At 39.3% G+C, this 16755-nt stretch overlaps 1 protein-coding gene across 1 annotated transcript; it reads right to left on the bottom strand.

The window, feature by feature from the left end:
- Nucleotides 1-94: 94 nt before the first annotated feature.
- LOC142549166 (zinc finger CCCH domain-containing protein 44-like) lies at nucleotides 95-14831 on the bottom strand. The gene is given in 12 exon segments (XM_075657980.1): nucleotides 95-1351; nucleotides 1353-2647; nucleotides 2734-2802; nucleotides 3217-3371; nucleotides 9143-9213; nucleotides 9394-9444; nucleotides 9521-9580; nucleotides 10170-10297; nucleotides 10421-11525; nucleotides 13310-13497; nucleotides 13757-13836; nucleotides 14023-14831. Coding segments are annotated over 12 exon segments (4557 nt in total). The 5' UTR covers nucleotides 14433-14831; the 3' UTR covers nucleotides 95-406.
- Nucleotides 14832-16755: the final 1924 nt, after the last annotated feature.

Here is a 16755-nt window from a genome sequence, read left to right on the forward strand (position 1 = left end):
ATCATTGTTGTGTGTGTCGTTTAAGAAAGAAGGAATTCCTTCATTGCATGGGAGTATTGATTATGAAAAAGCAAAAGAAAAAAAAACTAGTAGAAGTCGAGATTATAACACTTGATTGCTCCAGCAAAATGGAGAAAAAGATGCCCATCTATTCCAATACAACGAATGTGCTACAGGTTGTTCAGGATTACAGAACAAAAAATTCACAGCTTGAAGTTCTTCCACGAACTAAAAAACACATCCAATCTAACATCCTAATTATTAATCATATATATATATATACATATATATATATATATATATACATAATTAACTCAGTTGAATTGTAATATACTACTGATACATCGATCAACTCTAGACTGTTGACAATACAGGTACAAAACAAATGGTCGTGACAACCAAACGATCACGGGTGTAGATAGTCGCAGAATGATCCTTTCTTGCAACGACCGCTCTCATAAAATTTACATACCCGCTGCCCTTTTGGTGGCGGCCTGGAATATCCTCCTCCGCCAATATTACCACCGTACTGTTGCCTGCCCCATGGAGGCCTGCCTCTACCAAATCCACCTGGTTCACCAACTTGATATCCCCACTCGCGGGGGCTACTGTACTTGCGTTGGCCATCCCATGTTAGGTTCCCATTTACTGGACTCAGATTTACACCTGGATTTCCCCAAGCTGCCCCTGGGTTGGCCCCCCAACTGAGGTTTGTCATTCCCTGAGTTGGTCCTCCCAAGACAAGATTTACATTACCCTGTACTGTAACTAGATTGATGTTACCCTGCACCGTTCCCCAACCAGGGTCGTTAGACTCTGATCCTGTACCAAGAACCATAGTTGCACCAACCATTTCTTGACTGGTGATGACTGATGCAGGAGGATGGAATTCTGATCCAGCTTCACCGGGGTAAACTGGGGCATTAGTTTCTCCCTCACTGCTTGCTGATGAATGTACACTTGACCTTCTAAAAGAATCTAGACCATCGATAAAAGATGATTCTACAGCTGGTTTGCACGGGACGGAAGGTTGGCGAGCCAATTGTATATCTCCCGTGGAGCTCCAGGCATCATTTTTTCCTGGATCATGTATATGATTGAACTCGATTGAGCTAAAGCAATCATCTTTACAATCTTGAATCAACTCCTTCGCAAACTTCATCGCTGAAGTAGGAGAAGGGAAACCACCTTGGGATTCCATAGCATCAACTTCAGCCAACAAATCTGATACCGATTCCTCACCCAAAGCATCAAACTCAATTGGCTCGTTAAACATTGCAAGCCAATTAGGTATATTTGGCGGAGAAGCGTGAGTAATTTGGCCATTATTTGAAGTGGTGGTAGTAACATTCATCACTTGTGACCTCAAGCGGTTTCAATGAAGATGGAGAGAGGAGACCAGAGTGCCATTCTTGGCCAGATGGTTTTGAAGGCGCAGGGGAATAACCACACCATTCATCAGCTACTTCAGGAAGCTGCAAATTACCAACCACTGGACCTGAAGAACTGCTCCAGCTAGGGCCTGCAGTTGGCACAATAAAATTTATAAAATCATATTGCTTGGTTTCGGTGGCCTGATCCCCTTGATCTTCATTGTTAGCCCTTGGCGTAGGACTTAATAGCTCAAGAATACCGGGGTTTTGCATGGGGACATCTAAAGATACAGATTGTTGCTCTTCAGCAGTCTCAACTAGCACAAGCTTTTCGACGGTCTTCGGTGCGACACAAGGCAGATTTGGTACATTTGTATTCCAATCCTGTTTGATTGACTCCATTGACTTGGATACAGGTGCAGAAATGGATTCAAATTCCATTGAACTCAAATCAACAGGTAGAGTTCTCATGTTTTCTTCAGAAGACTGACCTGCTTGGCACCTATCGTCACACTGATTTTGAATCTCTGGACCACTTGTTATCCGGTTTTGATTTTGCCCACATGAAGTGTTTTCCCCATTTTGTGGATATTGGCTTCTATCTGGAAGATCTGCATGTGCGGGATACGAACTGCGTACTTGGACATTATCTGCACTACAACTATTGTCCCTGAGAAATTCCCAGGCTTGTAGATGGGAGGTACCAGAGTTATCTGCCCTTGCAGATCCGACGCTGTTTCCAGACAAAACATTTGAATTATCACACAAAGCCATCTCAGCTCGGTTGATATAACTAACCGTCCCATTTACACCTCGGTCACCCGCAGTAACCCCCAGATCCGGCGACTCTGTTGAAATGTTACACGGAAGGTCTGATGCTCCATGGAACTGCCTGTTCAAAGCATCGGTAAGAAGTAACGAATCGTATTGCTCATGATTTGTCCATATCCTCATATTATGTGGAAATAGACCAGTCGTATTCCACTTCCGCAGCTGCAACATGGCAAATGGTCCTTGAATTTTACCATTAGGATCACGATAATGCCACAATTTCTCTGTTTCAATATTACTAGCAGATGGCGAGTTTCCCACGGAGTGGCTGGCAGTAGAAGTTTCTAATCCAACAGATCTAAGCATGGCTTGAACATCCATACCAATGGTTACAGGATTAGCAATTTTGGCTTGACTCGTGTGTATATCTGAACTATGTGATCCACTTGCATCTACTCTCTCTATCACTTTATTCTGCGCCTGTATAGACCCCTCGCTTTTCCCTGGGGAAGATGTACCACAAAGATTTCGGATTAAATTTACCAGGAATTAGAGTTTTCACCAACCTATGAATCTGCTATCCTTTAACTTTTTTTATAAGGAGAAATAGGGTTCCTTCCATTTTCAATAAATATAGAGGATTTTGGCATCAATTCACCTGCGTGATATGATCAGTGTCATGGAGTACTGAACCTTTTCTAACGAGAAAATTTGCTAAAGTATTACTATTGTTGGCCCACCTCCCTTGAATTCAAGGGTTAAATGGTTTCTAGCACGGCAAGCAAAGTAGGGTCAAAACTTCAAGATCTCCTGTGCTCGAAATCGCATATTTCACTGAGTTGATTTTAATGGACTTCATTGCCTAATTTCCAAATAAATGTGCATGTACAAGCCTTAAATTAATAAGTTTGGATACCCATTCTTCAATTTTCAACTTACAAGTGATATGGCATGTTATGGCCATCTCTGTGAGTTTGAGCTTTCAGGGAAAACGTTTTCCTTGCAAAATTTAATAAAATAACAGTTGGAAAGACACTTCCAACACCACAAAGCAGCACCATAGAGCAATTACCTTTTATAGTGTTATCAGCACTTTTGACATCTTCTTCTGATTCATATTCTGGACTTATTTTCGGACCATCATGTACAATTGGGATTTCAGCGATTCTGCGCTGTCGCTCCTCAGGTGACTTTAGCAGCTGTATTTTGTGTACATATTCTCTGAGCGTGAAATTAGTCAAGAGACTCCAAAAAAATGCACTAGTTGTCATCATATTCATTAAAAATATAAAGAAAGGAACAAGTTCCAATCTAATTTTGTTATGTAGGTACTGAAAGATATTGAACCACCAGACACCTTCAGTCCTATCACATTCATTTTCTTGAGGAAACCAAATATGAGATGGACAAATATGGTATAATAATGAAATTAAAAAACACATAAACACAGAACAGAGTCTACACCGCCGAAAACCCAGAGTTCCCAATCAAAACATCATTATCATAAACAATGGCCAACAGGGGCTATATCATAAATAACATTGTCGTCATCCGACACAAAATGTTCAACAATGCGATAAGACAAATGTACCCAGGTGAGCTGAACAATTGCCTAATTGATAGTTTCACAAATAAACCATTTAAAACTAACTACATTTTAAAACAGTTGGTTAATACTGGTTGGTGACAATAGAGAAATGATTAGAAGACGTGGTTAAACAGTCTTTATTTTTCTTAATTCTAGAAATTACATGTTACGTGCATGAGTTTAGGATCGTGTTATGGGTCGTTGGACAGTGAAATCTCCTAGATCAGAAAAAGATTTCTGCTGTTTTGATTTACGACCTAGACGATTCGTGAAAACAAGAAAACCACCCGATCTTGTGAAATAAACTTTTTATTGATATTTTCTCAATACCTAATTCTTCCCACCAAGTTCCTACATATACTATCGATGCAATCCAAAACAAGCTGAAATAAAATCCTACCAAATCTTAAAAGATATGCTGAAATCTAAAAGACAAGGAAATAGTTAATTAAAACAAGGAAATAGTTATCCGTATTAACTAAGGAAAAAATCTTCTTGCTCCTCAATTTAACCCTAAATTTCCCATGAGTGAAACGTTGATACACCTTCGGCTTGTATGTTTCGTTCTCTACATTGTTACCCACAACCCATTCTCGGCCCAAGTCGTTTTCGCGGCTCGTGACATTGCCGTCCCCTTGAGATGCAAGTTTGTCATCAAACTTGAAAGAAGAAAATTGGGCTGCGAAGGCGGAAACCACTTCCCAAGAAGCCTCAGATTGTGTCAGTTCAGTCCTTGCAAATGAACCAAAAACCCGTGGCAGCCATTGCGTATGCGGGTATCAAGGATGGCTTGCGGTTGTCTACTCTCCTCTTCTAGTGGAAAATGCGGAAACACAGGGTTTGCATCGTGATTGCCTTTGAATTTCTTTAGCGATGAAACATGAAAAACTGGATGGATTTTGGATGATTCTGGGAGTTGACTGATTACCAAAAATGGACCACAATAACAAGGGCCGAGTTACTGGTTTTTGCAGGAAGCTAAGGATTTCTAGCGATATGGCTGCAGTTTGAGCAACACCTTGTCCCCCACGTCGAACTGGAGTTCACGATGAGTAGCATCATATTGTGTTTTCATGGAGTCTTGTGGTTGCAAGAGCCCGTTTTTCAATTCCATGAGAACTTGATCTCGAGTTTGTAATTCTCTATCCACGGAATCAATGCGTGAGAGACTAGGGCAGTATGACAGCAGACGTGGTGAAAGGCACCCATAGACGGCTTCAAATGGCGTAGTGCGAAGAGAAGAATGAAAACTAGTGTTGTAGCAATACTCGAACCACGATAGCCAACCTACCCATTTCTTTGGATAGTCACCCCATAAAGCGACGCAAATACATTTCCACAATGCGATTGGCAACCTTGTTTGACCATCGGATTGTGGGTGATGTGCAGACGTAAAACATAATTGTGAACCACTCAGTCGGAAAAAGTTTCTTCCAAAAGGAGCTTGTAAAAGTGACATCTCGATCAGGAACAATACAATTGTCTCTGGTAGCCCATGCAATTTAAACACATGATCAAAGAAAACTCGAGCGATGTGCACAGTGGTATACGGATGTGAGAGGGCTAAAAAATGAGCATATTTAGAGAGGCGATCAACGACAACCAATAACACACTTTTTCCTTGTGACATCGGGAGCCCTTCAACAAAATCCATGGATATATCGGCCCATATATGGTGTGGTATCGGTAGGGGTTGAAGTAACCCTGCAGGTTATAAAGGTTCCACCTTATTGCGTTGGCATGTGAGACACGTAGCCACAAAATCTTGGATTTGGCGTTTCATTCCTGTCCAAAAGAAATCGCGGGAAATTCGATGCAAAGTTTTCTGGAAGCCCTCATGGTAGACATCGTGGGTACCCGAAATGATAGCGGCAATGGAGGGAGAGATATTGGGTAAATAAATACGCTGGCGATACCATATAAGACCATCCCGGAATTCCCAAGACCCTATAGCCTCGCCTTGCTGGAATTTTTGGATAAGTGGATGAAGCTCGGCCGTTTCCCTCTGTTCCTCCCGAATGGTGCTGAAAATAGCTGATTGAGGCAGGGAAATAGCTTGTAAATTGCCCGTAGTCATCATCACCCCTGGATTGCGCATCCTGCCACCACGTTGGATCTGCCTGCTTTGTATTCCACGTGAAAATCAAAACCCATAAGTTTGTTAACCCAATGCTTCTGTGGTGAAGTCGTAATTCGCTGCTCCAGTAAAAATTTAAGGCTATAATGATTGGTGCGAACCAAAAATTGCTGCCCCAAAAATAAGGCTGCCCAATGACGCACAGCTTTAGCTAACCCAATCAGCTCTTTTTTCATATGCAGGGAGCTTTTTGTGCCGTTGTGCTAAGGGTTGGCTAAAGAAAGCAATTGGACGCCCATTTTGATGCAAAACCGCACCAATCCCAGTATCAGATGCGTCACACTCGACCACAAAGTGTGCTGAAAAATCCGGCAAAGCAAGAACAAGGGTTGATGTCGTCATAGTTTTTCACGAGAAGCCTCGCCGCTCCAGTTAAAGGAGTTCTTCTTTAATAGCTGTGTAAGGGTATCTGCAATGGTGCCATAATCCTTGACAAATTTACGATAATAACCGGTGAGCCCCAAAAATCCTCGCAAACTTTTGACAGTGTTTGAGGCTGGCTATTGTGTGATTGCCTTAATCTTGTCCTCATCAACTTTTACCCCTGTTTGATTGGCCACGTGACCTAGATAGGCCACCTCCTTTCTGGCAAAGATACACTTGGATTACTTCAAGACAAATCGTTGCTGCCTTAATATCAAAGAAACTGTGCAGGTCTTCCCACGTTGGGCTGTAGATTAAGATATCATCAAAGAAAACCAAAATAAATTGCCGTAAATATCGCCCAAACACCGAATTCATAATTGATTGGAAGGTAGAAGGGGCGCGTTGGTAAGGTCAAAAGGCATCACAACAAACTCAAAGCGGCCGTGATGAGTGCAGAAGGCTGTCATGTGCACGCAACTAGGATCCGTAAGAATCTGGTGGTATCCGGCTCTCAAATCCAGCTTTGAAAAATATTTTGCACCATGAAGTTGCTCCAAAAGCTCGTCTATTACAGGGATCGAGAATTTATCCTTGATCGTTTTCACATTAAGAGCCCGATAGTCGACACAAAACCTCCAAGTGACGTTACTCTTTTTTACTAGAAGTACTGCGGATGATAATGGAGAATTGTTGGGTCGGTATGGGCGCCCCACGACGGGATTGGCACCATGTTCCATTATAATTTTTAGATTGGCGCTGCGAAAAGGTGGAAGTACTTCCGGTTATGCAAATATATCAGAACATTCTTCCAAAACGGGGTCTTCTTCATTGTTAAGCAACGTAGATAAATGCAGGCTAGTTGCAATGCCGCCTTTTGTAGGCCACATAATGCAATCGTCGTGCCCCCTTGCAAGAATCTCATCGACATATCCTTGAAGTTCCATGTGATAGGACTCAGTGTTTTGAGCCAATTGACGCCCAAGACTGCTCCGAATTCACGCAATGAAAAAATGAAAAATTTCACACAGAAAGAATGTCGCTCCAGTTGGATATTTATATTACGACAAACTCCGGTGCACGATAATTTTTTCCCACTGGCCACTGTCACCCAATGGGCAGCTGGTTTCTCTATCGGCAGCTTCAATTTATCGGCCAAGTTGGTCTCCAAGAAGCAAAGCACCAAAACTGGAACACCATTAATAGCCCCCCAAATTTTCATGGTTTACGCTTGTAAGGACCCCTAAATAGCGTGTGTTGTCAGCCCCAAATCTTGTGATTCCTCTGACTCACCTTGTTCTTCATCGGTTACTATTGCATCGATTACCTGGAACATACATTTCATCACAATTAAAACAGAGCCCACGTGATCGGCGCTCTTCCATCTCTGCTCGATTTAATTTTTTAACAAACGACAGCGAACTCGGATTAACCCCTAGTTTGTGCGTTGCTTGGTTTCATTCTTTTCGCTCGAATAGTCGCGCAAAGCTCATTGAACTCGCTAAATCCTTTGGCCGCTGGATTTCCACCTCAATTGCAATCTGCTCCCCTAACCCGCTGACGAATATTTTCACTTCTTGTTCGCTGGTGAGAGCACATGCATGAGTAGCCAATTGTTCGAATCCGCGCTGATATTCCACTACGGTTCTTGTTTGGCGCAACTTAGATAATTCTACCAATTTATTGTTGCGGATCGTCGGGCCAAATCAGAGATTACATTGTGTCTTTAACTCTTCCAATCATAAGTTCGGCCTATCTCTCTCTAATTTTAGGAACCACATTTGCCCTTCTTCTTCTAGGTGGAAGGATGCTAACTCCACCTTTTCTTCTTCCGGTGCATGTTAATGTCGAAAAAATTGTTCGCACCTATGAATCCATCCCAACGGGTCTACATGGCCATTGTAATTAGGAAATTCTAGTTTTTAGTAGTTTGGAATATACATACGACCTTCTCCCTCATCAACGCGACGCGAGTCCTCGTAGCTACTTTCCCTGCTGTGCCCACCCGGATTTTCAGAACGTTAGTTTGTCAAACTCAGTGAAAGTTCCTGCAATTGTGCGCCCATCTCCTGCTGCCGCTGTTCGGTAGCACGTTTATCCTCCTGGTACATGTTCATGAATGCCTCGAATTGCTGTGCCAGCTTGCTAATTTCCCCCATAACAGCTGTCTGTGATACCAATATGTTACGTGCCTGAGTTTGGGATCGTGTTATGGGTCGTTGGACAGTGAAATCTCCTAGCTCGGAATATAATTCCTGCCGTTTCGATTTACGACCTTGATGACCTATGATTAGTTGAAGAATTGGGGCTCGTGAAAACAAGAGAACCACATGATCTTGTGAAATAAACTTTTTATTGATATTTTTTCAATACCTAATTTTTCCCACCAAGTTCCTACATATACTAACGACGCAATCCAAAACAAACTAAAAGAAAATCATACCAAATCTTAAAAGATAAGCTGAAATCTAAAAAAACAAGGAAATAATTATCCTTATTAACTAAGGAAAAAATTTATTGCTCCTCAATCCTCAACCCTAAATTTCCCATAAGTAAAACGTTGATACACCTTGGGCTTGTATGTTTCGTTCTCTACATTGTTCCCCACAACCCCTTCTCGGCCCACGTCGTCTTCGCGGCTCATGACATTACATTATTTAGGGGCTACTGTATCAGCTAGTTAAATAATAATAATAATAATAATATTTTAAAAAATATTTAGTATATTATATACCTTTTTCGATGCTGATTCATTTTCACAATTAAGGCAAAATAGAAGATTCGATAATTAGTCCAGAAAATCAATAATTGTGAAAAGAAAGATTCTCACGTGACTCATCCATTATAACAGCACTTACTACTTTTGGCCCAACCACAAATTCTAATGACGAAATACTAAACAAAGGATATTCCTTCTTATGCCCCTTCTCACAAGCTCGATCTCGAAGATGATTCAACCAGAATATTTCAGCTTCCAGCAACTACATTTTGATCAAAACAAGAACAACCATAACTATTGAAACCAAGAAACTCAGGAAAATTAAAATTAAAAAAAGGTAGTTGTTTTCTTCTTTTAGAGGCGAGAACTTAAGTATTTGAGGAAAATCGCACGACGGTTGTGCACCAAATTCAAGTTATGCAAAATATATTAACAGACTCACGTCATTGAGCCTGACCGGCTGGAGTTCCATTGCTTTCTTTTGCACCTCACCCTACGGTGAATTACAATTATTAGCAATCAGAGATATAAGTTGTTTTAGGATGAAACAACACCAGAACTACACTTACAACAGTGAACTGCTTCAAAAGCCCACATCTAATGATTTGGCGTAACCGTCTGCATTCATCCTGAATTCCCAAAAAAAAAACCTATGACACTGAAACATAGAACATTTACAAAAAGACATAAAAATGGAAGCACGATCCAAAAGTCTCGATTGCTAAAAAGATAAGTCGGTCTGGCATTGTCATGAGGCATACAGGATTCATCACAAAGTATAAGCGGATACTGTCATCTATATAATCACTACAAACCCAATTAAAATCTGGAATATATTCATACTGGTGACTTTACATAGAATGCTAGTATAATTAAGATAGACAAGTACTACACTAGACATATTGATATTTTTACCATCACTGGTATTGAAAAGAGGATTGATTCAGCCTTCACAACAAGATTTATAAATATCTACAAGACTGATTCATTATGAATAATAACAAACTAAAAGCAATTTTGTATCTGCTTCACTAACAGCGGATGACACCAAGACCTTTTAGAGACAAATCAGTAATTGGAATCCAGAAACATTGATCACCACTGATTCCCACACTAAGATCTTGTAAATGATACTGAAGTCATATTTCTGAAGCAGCCAAGTGAAAAAGTATCCTAAGAGTTATTTGAGAAGTTCCTGAGTACAGTGTCTCAAGTTACCTCAGTGACAGCTGAATTTGAGATAGCATCCAGTGATACAACCTCTTTCTTGTCTAAATTTAAAACTTCAAGCATGATAACAGTTGTTTTATCACCAATTTTATATGGTTCAGCCACCTTACTAGTACCTGAACTCCAAAGATAAATACAAGCATATTCAGGAAATTTATATGTGCATCTAAGTTGGTAAAAAACGCTGAAACAGAAAATGGGCAGGCTAAAGCGTGTAATTGACAGATATTCATTCATACCTACAACTTGAACAAGCCTGTAAATATCTTGCTTCTTATCATGAGCCGATATTCTGATTCTCACAATTGAGCCAACGACCTTATCATGGAAGTTATCCTTATCTTCAATTAGATTCTCCAGTAAATTAAGCCGTAAACAGATCAAGTTAATGTTGTGAAAGTCAATTGCAGCATATTTGTTTAGCTTATTTTGTTGTGCTCCATCCTGACTTTTTTTACGGGTTATTCGTTTTTTACTGTTAGTTGTTACATCGCTTGCAGTAGAACCAACAAATCCAGCTGGAATAAAAGAACTTGGACAGTCCTTAGTAAGAAAGTGAAATTCAAGAAGCTGCATCATTTCAATGTGACCAACACGATGCTTTCCAAATAGATTTTTAAGCCTATGATCACAAATAACGTGGCTTTTCTGACAAGGATCCTGAAGGTTGTTTCTCTTTACATAGTCAAGCAATAGTCTCTGGACATCGAACTGCAACAGAGGAGATATATCACCATTTTTCACATGGCCCACAAACTCCAAGAGGTCTCTAGATGCCCATTCAGTGTTTTTGACAATTTCCGGCTGTCTTCTCTTGTCTGCTTCTTTACCAATGGCTGGGTTATCTGTATCTTTGCCAATGCCTTGATTGTTCTTATTTTTCTCCATCACCACCTGGTCAGCGGCGTTCTCAGAGACAGAAACTTCACCAGTCCTTGGTTTGTCAGTGTTTTTGTCAAAGCCTGGCTTGTCTGTATCTTTGCTCACGCTAAGTTTTCCAGTACCTACAACACTTTGCCCTTCGTCACTAATTAATTTCTTCACTTGGTTCTTGATATTTGATGAGACCATGCTTAACTGATTATCCTGCAATAAACCCCTCTCTTCATGGGGCTTACGCAAATCCGAATGTACAGAACTCATGTAAGATATAGCATTTCCATCGTGGGTAGGATGATTCATGTTAATTAATCGAGGCTTGGAACCCACTGCCAGTGCACCTTTCCAAGGGCTTTTAGCTTGTGTGAGTTCTCCCAGTGTTATCGATAACTTGTCGTTCAAGCATGTCCAGTACACCTTGAAGAGATACTCCCAGCTAGTTTTGTCATCAAAATCCACTAGTACCTGTATATATTAATTTCAGATGGATAGTCAGCATAAGTTGTAACTTCAAATGTGTCCACAGGCATGCTAGTTATATTTAGTGCCATATTCAGTCCCAAATCATTCTAACTATTCAATCTACGACATATTTAATTGGTCCTCGCTCTTTGAAGGAGAGATTAAGCTTGTTTTTAGTCATAGAGCGTCAATCAATTGCAACCAGATATGTCAACGATTTTATGATAACACTATCCACATTGTTAAATAGTCAGGTAAGTTCAGGTCACTTTTTCCATGCGCACTTAAAAAAGCCTTTGTATTTTGCAGGTGAAAACATAAATGTCAAACAGTACTACAAAGGTAAGGAGACATGATAAAAGTTAATCAGCTACGAAAAAAGAGACTTCAGCCATGCAATCTTGTCTCTCTTAATCACATGTTTCCAGAAATCAATTATGTACTTTTGTGAATCACAATAAACTCACACATAAGGACAAAAATAGTGCCAGCGTTGTCTGATAAAAGGATATTATGATGACCTCTAGTCAATCTCAGTAACGAAACAAAAACAAACTATGCTCTACACTGAATTCTCCAAAAGCTTGAATCTGTAAAACAGTAGATGGGCACAGTTAACACATAAAATCAAAACAATTTAGCTTTCATATGCCCTTATACTAGAAATAATTAGCACTTGGTAGAAAAAACTTCAATATTTTGTCATCAAAATCTACTTGGACCTCCGTACAGTAACTTCAGTACAAGTCCACAAGTATGCCAGCGAAAATTAAAGCCACTGGGAAACTTCAAACCATTCTAACTAGGACAATATACATGACCTTGTCTGCATGTTAACCATCAATACATAAACTTGCCTGCACGCTAACCATCCAATGATCTTATAAATGCATTGGTAGTGCTATCTCAAAATATCTTCTTTTTTTATTTTAAAGGAAAATTTTATTAGAATAAGAGAACAAATTACAAATAAGCGGATGAGAAATCCGCAAACAAATACCATGAGCTAGTGCTATCTCAAAATATCACATTTATACAACTCCGCAATTACCTCGATCTCTATATTCTCAATATGGAAAAGTTAAAAAATACAACAAATACCATGAGACTAAAGCTCTTTAACAAGTATAAATAGAGTTTAATGCAACCCTAGCAACAGATAATTTTCTGTTACCATTTCACTGGCAGCAAATACACACAGAGAAGGCATTTTTTATGTTATTAATTATTACTTACTAGAAATGGCTCACTTAGCATGTGACAGTGGCTGACTTTTTCCTCGACATGCACCGCAAGGTTAACCAAGGTTAACTAAGCCCATGATCCAAGGAGAAAGTAAGCTTGTTCATAATTACAGAATGTGGATCAATCGTAGCCACAACACATGTATGGAATTTTCTGTTAACATTTTTCTCACCGCAACCTAGTTAAGTGCAAGGTCCATCTGTTTTTCCACAGAGGCTCAGTTTACGAATATTCATATTTTGGCATGTGAAAACATCCATGGCAAACAGTACCACAAGTACAGGTGATGAAATCAATTTACCCTGTTAGAGAAAAAAGTTCTTAAATAGACACTATCTTGAAATATACAATAAATGCGTATGATGACAAACATGGGGCCAAGGGCAAATCTACGTTTTATAGATATTATATTAAATATAAAAGAGATTGCTATAAACTTTCACAATAGCAGCGCAGTGAATTGGGATGCACAATAAAATCACAGAGAACTAGGATAAACAATTGTTCAAACTTGATAATATTCAAATGAAAATTGCACATACCGCGTCTTCATTTGCCTGGTCTTTATTCTCGATCAGCATGATTGTCTTCAGGCACATCGTGCAAAATCCTTTGTTCCCTCTCAAAGACAAGTAGTCTGTGTCTCTAGCACATCCCTTGCACAATGAATAGGTGCAAGTGTAGCACATGTAGTGAGAAGGCTTCTGGCATGTGCTACATATGTGCCAACCTGAAATATGAGCACCATAAGAACATAAATACACTTCAAATAATGCCAACATTATACATCAGGTGATTGAAAAACATAAATATCAGGTGATTGAAAAACATAAATATCCCATTTTTAATGTTTTCATCAGGATTCGAGAATAAAAATAACAATAACTTTTATATGCAAGATTTCAAGTGGTAAGGGAAGGACAAATTAAACAGAAACGTGACATCACAAGCAAGCGAGGACGTACGAGATTAAAGAAAAAGAGACATACCACAATTCCACTTGGCTTTCGAGCGGAAAAAGGCTTCGTCTCTCTTAATGCATGCTGGATGATAAGCTTTCGGACAGCCCCTGTGCAGTAAAATAGAGATTCAACGCAAAGGTCCCAAACTCAACAATCAACATTCTCAAACAACTTTTCTCCATGATACAAAAGACACATTTTCTTCAATCAAGAAAAAATAAACTAAATATATTAACAATTAAAAAGTTAAATTTGAAAATTCTCTAAAATGTTCAAATGTGAATGAAACTCACTTGCGATCGCAAAGCACGAGAGAACCCCCATCGAAGCAAATAAAGCAAACATCTTCCTCCTCATCCTCCTGTTTCTTCCGCTTAGTAGGAGGAGGTCTCTCCGCCAGTTGCCCCTTCGGTGGACGCCCTCTCTTTTTCCTCTTATCCGCGGCACCGATCACCACCTCGTTCGTCGGTACAACCTGAAATTCCGACGTAGGCACCTGATTCACCGCCGCGGAAGGCTCCGAACATCCACCCACCGCCGGCGGAACATCAGTCAACTGAGACGCACTCGAATCTCGCCGAATCTCCGGCAAAGACACCGAATCCTCCACCCCTACCTTACGTCCAACGGAAACATCATCTTCACAGTCGCTGAATCCTTGAGTCTGAGCTACCGCAGCTAACAAGGTCTCTATGTTCTCCATAAAAACCTAAGAAAACCCAGAAATCACAACCAAGAAATCCACCTCCAGCTGAACCCACAAAATATCATCGATCAAGGCACGTCTTTTCGGCCAGAATCGAGATACCCAACTCGAGAAAGAAAGATAAAAGACAGTAGGAATGTAAAATTGGCAAAAGGCCAGAAGGGTCAGGGATGTGCTCAGTCATTTTTCATCTGAAACGAGGAAAAAATAATTAATATTGCTGTCAAATTAAAAAAATAAACAATTGATTTCGGCGAGAAGTGGATTTTAGTGTAAAAATGGGGGGCACCCACTCGCAGCCCATCAAGTGTCGGAAGTAATAACATTACATACATGTGAGACGATGAGTTGCATGAGTCAAACACCGAAATGCGGCAAAGAATTGGGCAACACGTGAATGGGTAGAGATGTGAATGGGATGGGTATGGGGTGGGTATAACTAAACCTAAGACCCGTTCATGAAAAAAATTTCACCCATTACACGTCCCACCCCGGTTAAATATTCTTCGGACCCGCCCCACCCTGAATACGGAATGGGACCGGATAGACCCGCGAGACCCGAATTTTTTTTAAAATGAAAACAATAATCTTTTTATCATATGACTGAATTATGAAATAAACAAACCTCTAAATACAACACAATAGAAAACTAATTCATGTCTTCGATCACGCTTAATAATAACAAACAAAGTATTTCCACACATAATGAATTACATAAAAAAAAAAGAATTACTAGCTCTTCAAAAAATATCTTGACATCCCAAAAATAAGTCATAACTGAACTTAAACATATCAATATAAAATCAGCGAGTAAGCAATATTTCGGACACATTCTTTAGGATCATCTTCCTCTTCATCAAGAATGATGGCACAAGTTGGTAAATTACTTGAAGAAATGGAAGTGAGAGTTTGTGGGAGATTCAGAGATGTCTATAGTTGTGCTTTTCAGGTGGACTGCTAAAAAATTAAAATTAATAAAACTAAAATTCTAAAGTATTTATATTCACGTATATGGGGCGGGTATGGGGAGGGTATTATAATACCCATGACCCGCCCCATATCCAGACGGGTCTGAAAAATTAGACCCGAGATCCGCCCCATGACCCATTTAGTATGCCCAAACCCACCCCAAATGAGACGGGTCTGGGTAAAACCCGGACCCATTAACATCCATATGAATGGGGGATGTGGGGTCCTTCGAAATTACATTCCGGTTTCCTTTTCTTTGATTTTTAGCACTCTTAAAAGGCTGGTGTCGCATCCTCAGCCAGCCACCATGCGGAGAAGTGGGGACTTGGACCTCTCCGCCATTTATGGGCTCCAACGACACCTAATGGCCAACTTATAATTTGAATCGATTAGATGTGCTGACATGAGTAACAATTCATTTTGAATCCCATTGGAGTAAAACGATATATAGTCGGAGTATTGAGAATTCGAGCATTCATATTAAACTTTTTCTTATAATATAATATAATTTTGATACTAATTATTTAAATTAAATTTTCAAACTATATTTTTTAATCAACAAGATGTGTTGATATGAGTACCGATCGGCATTGAATCGATCGAAGTAACTGGTTTAGCTTGAGCGTGGAGTAGAGTTTTTAAACCTAGTTTAATGTTTTAATAAATTCAGATAAATATATGTTTATCGTGAAATCATTAGGTAGAGTTTTTTCATATTAGATTTTAAATAATGATTGTGCGCAACAAATAAATATAAAGTAGGATGATGTTTTCGGGACTTACAAAAAACCGATACGCTTCACTTTAGTGTCACCTTTTAATTATGAAAAAAATATCATAATTTGACCATCATATTAAACCTTTTTATTGTAATATATTTTGATAATTCAATCTAGTCTGGCTCATGGTCCAGTATATTTTGATGTTTATCCGAATTTATCTATATCTTTGTCTGATATTAATATATTAGATTCTTTAACATTAAATGTTAAAACTCATGGTTATAATTATATCCTGGCACAGAAGTCATATGTATCTGTTATCGTATTTATTATAAACAATTATTTACACTGAATCCTATGTGTAAAAGAATAGATAAAAAATTAAATGAAACTATTCTTATAGAAACTAATTTTAATAGATCTAATATTACAACTCGTAGATCTATAAAATGGGAAGAAATTGAATTTCCAAAAAACTAGATAATTGAAAAAGTTGTTCCTAGAAATCCTATAATAAATAGGGATTTACAACAAGTTATTCAGAATAATGAAGGATCTGTTCAAATACAGTTCAATAATGAACAAAAAAGATTATTGACATCTTCTATCTATGCTAGATCAAGATCTAG

The sequence above is a fragment of the Primulina tabacum genome, chromosome 6 (genome assembly GCF_025594145.1).
Source record: "Primulina tabacum isolate GXHZ01 chromosome 6, ASM2559414v2, whole genome shotgun sequence".
Classification (NCBI taxonomy): domain Eukaryota; kingdom Viridiplantae; phylum Streptophyta; class Magnoliopsida; order Lamiales; family Gesneriaceae; genus Primulina; species Primulina tabacum.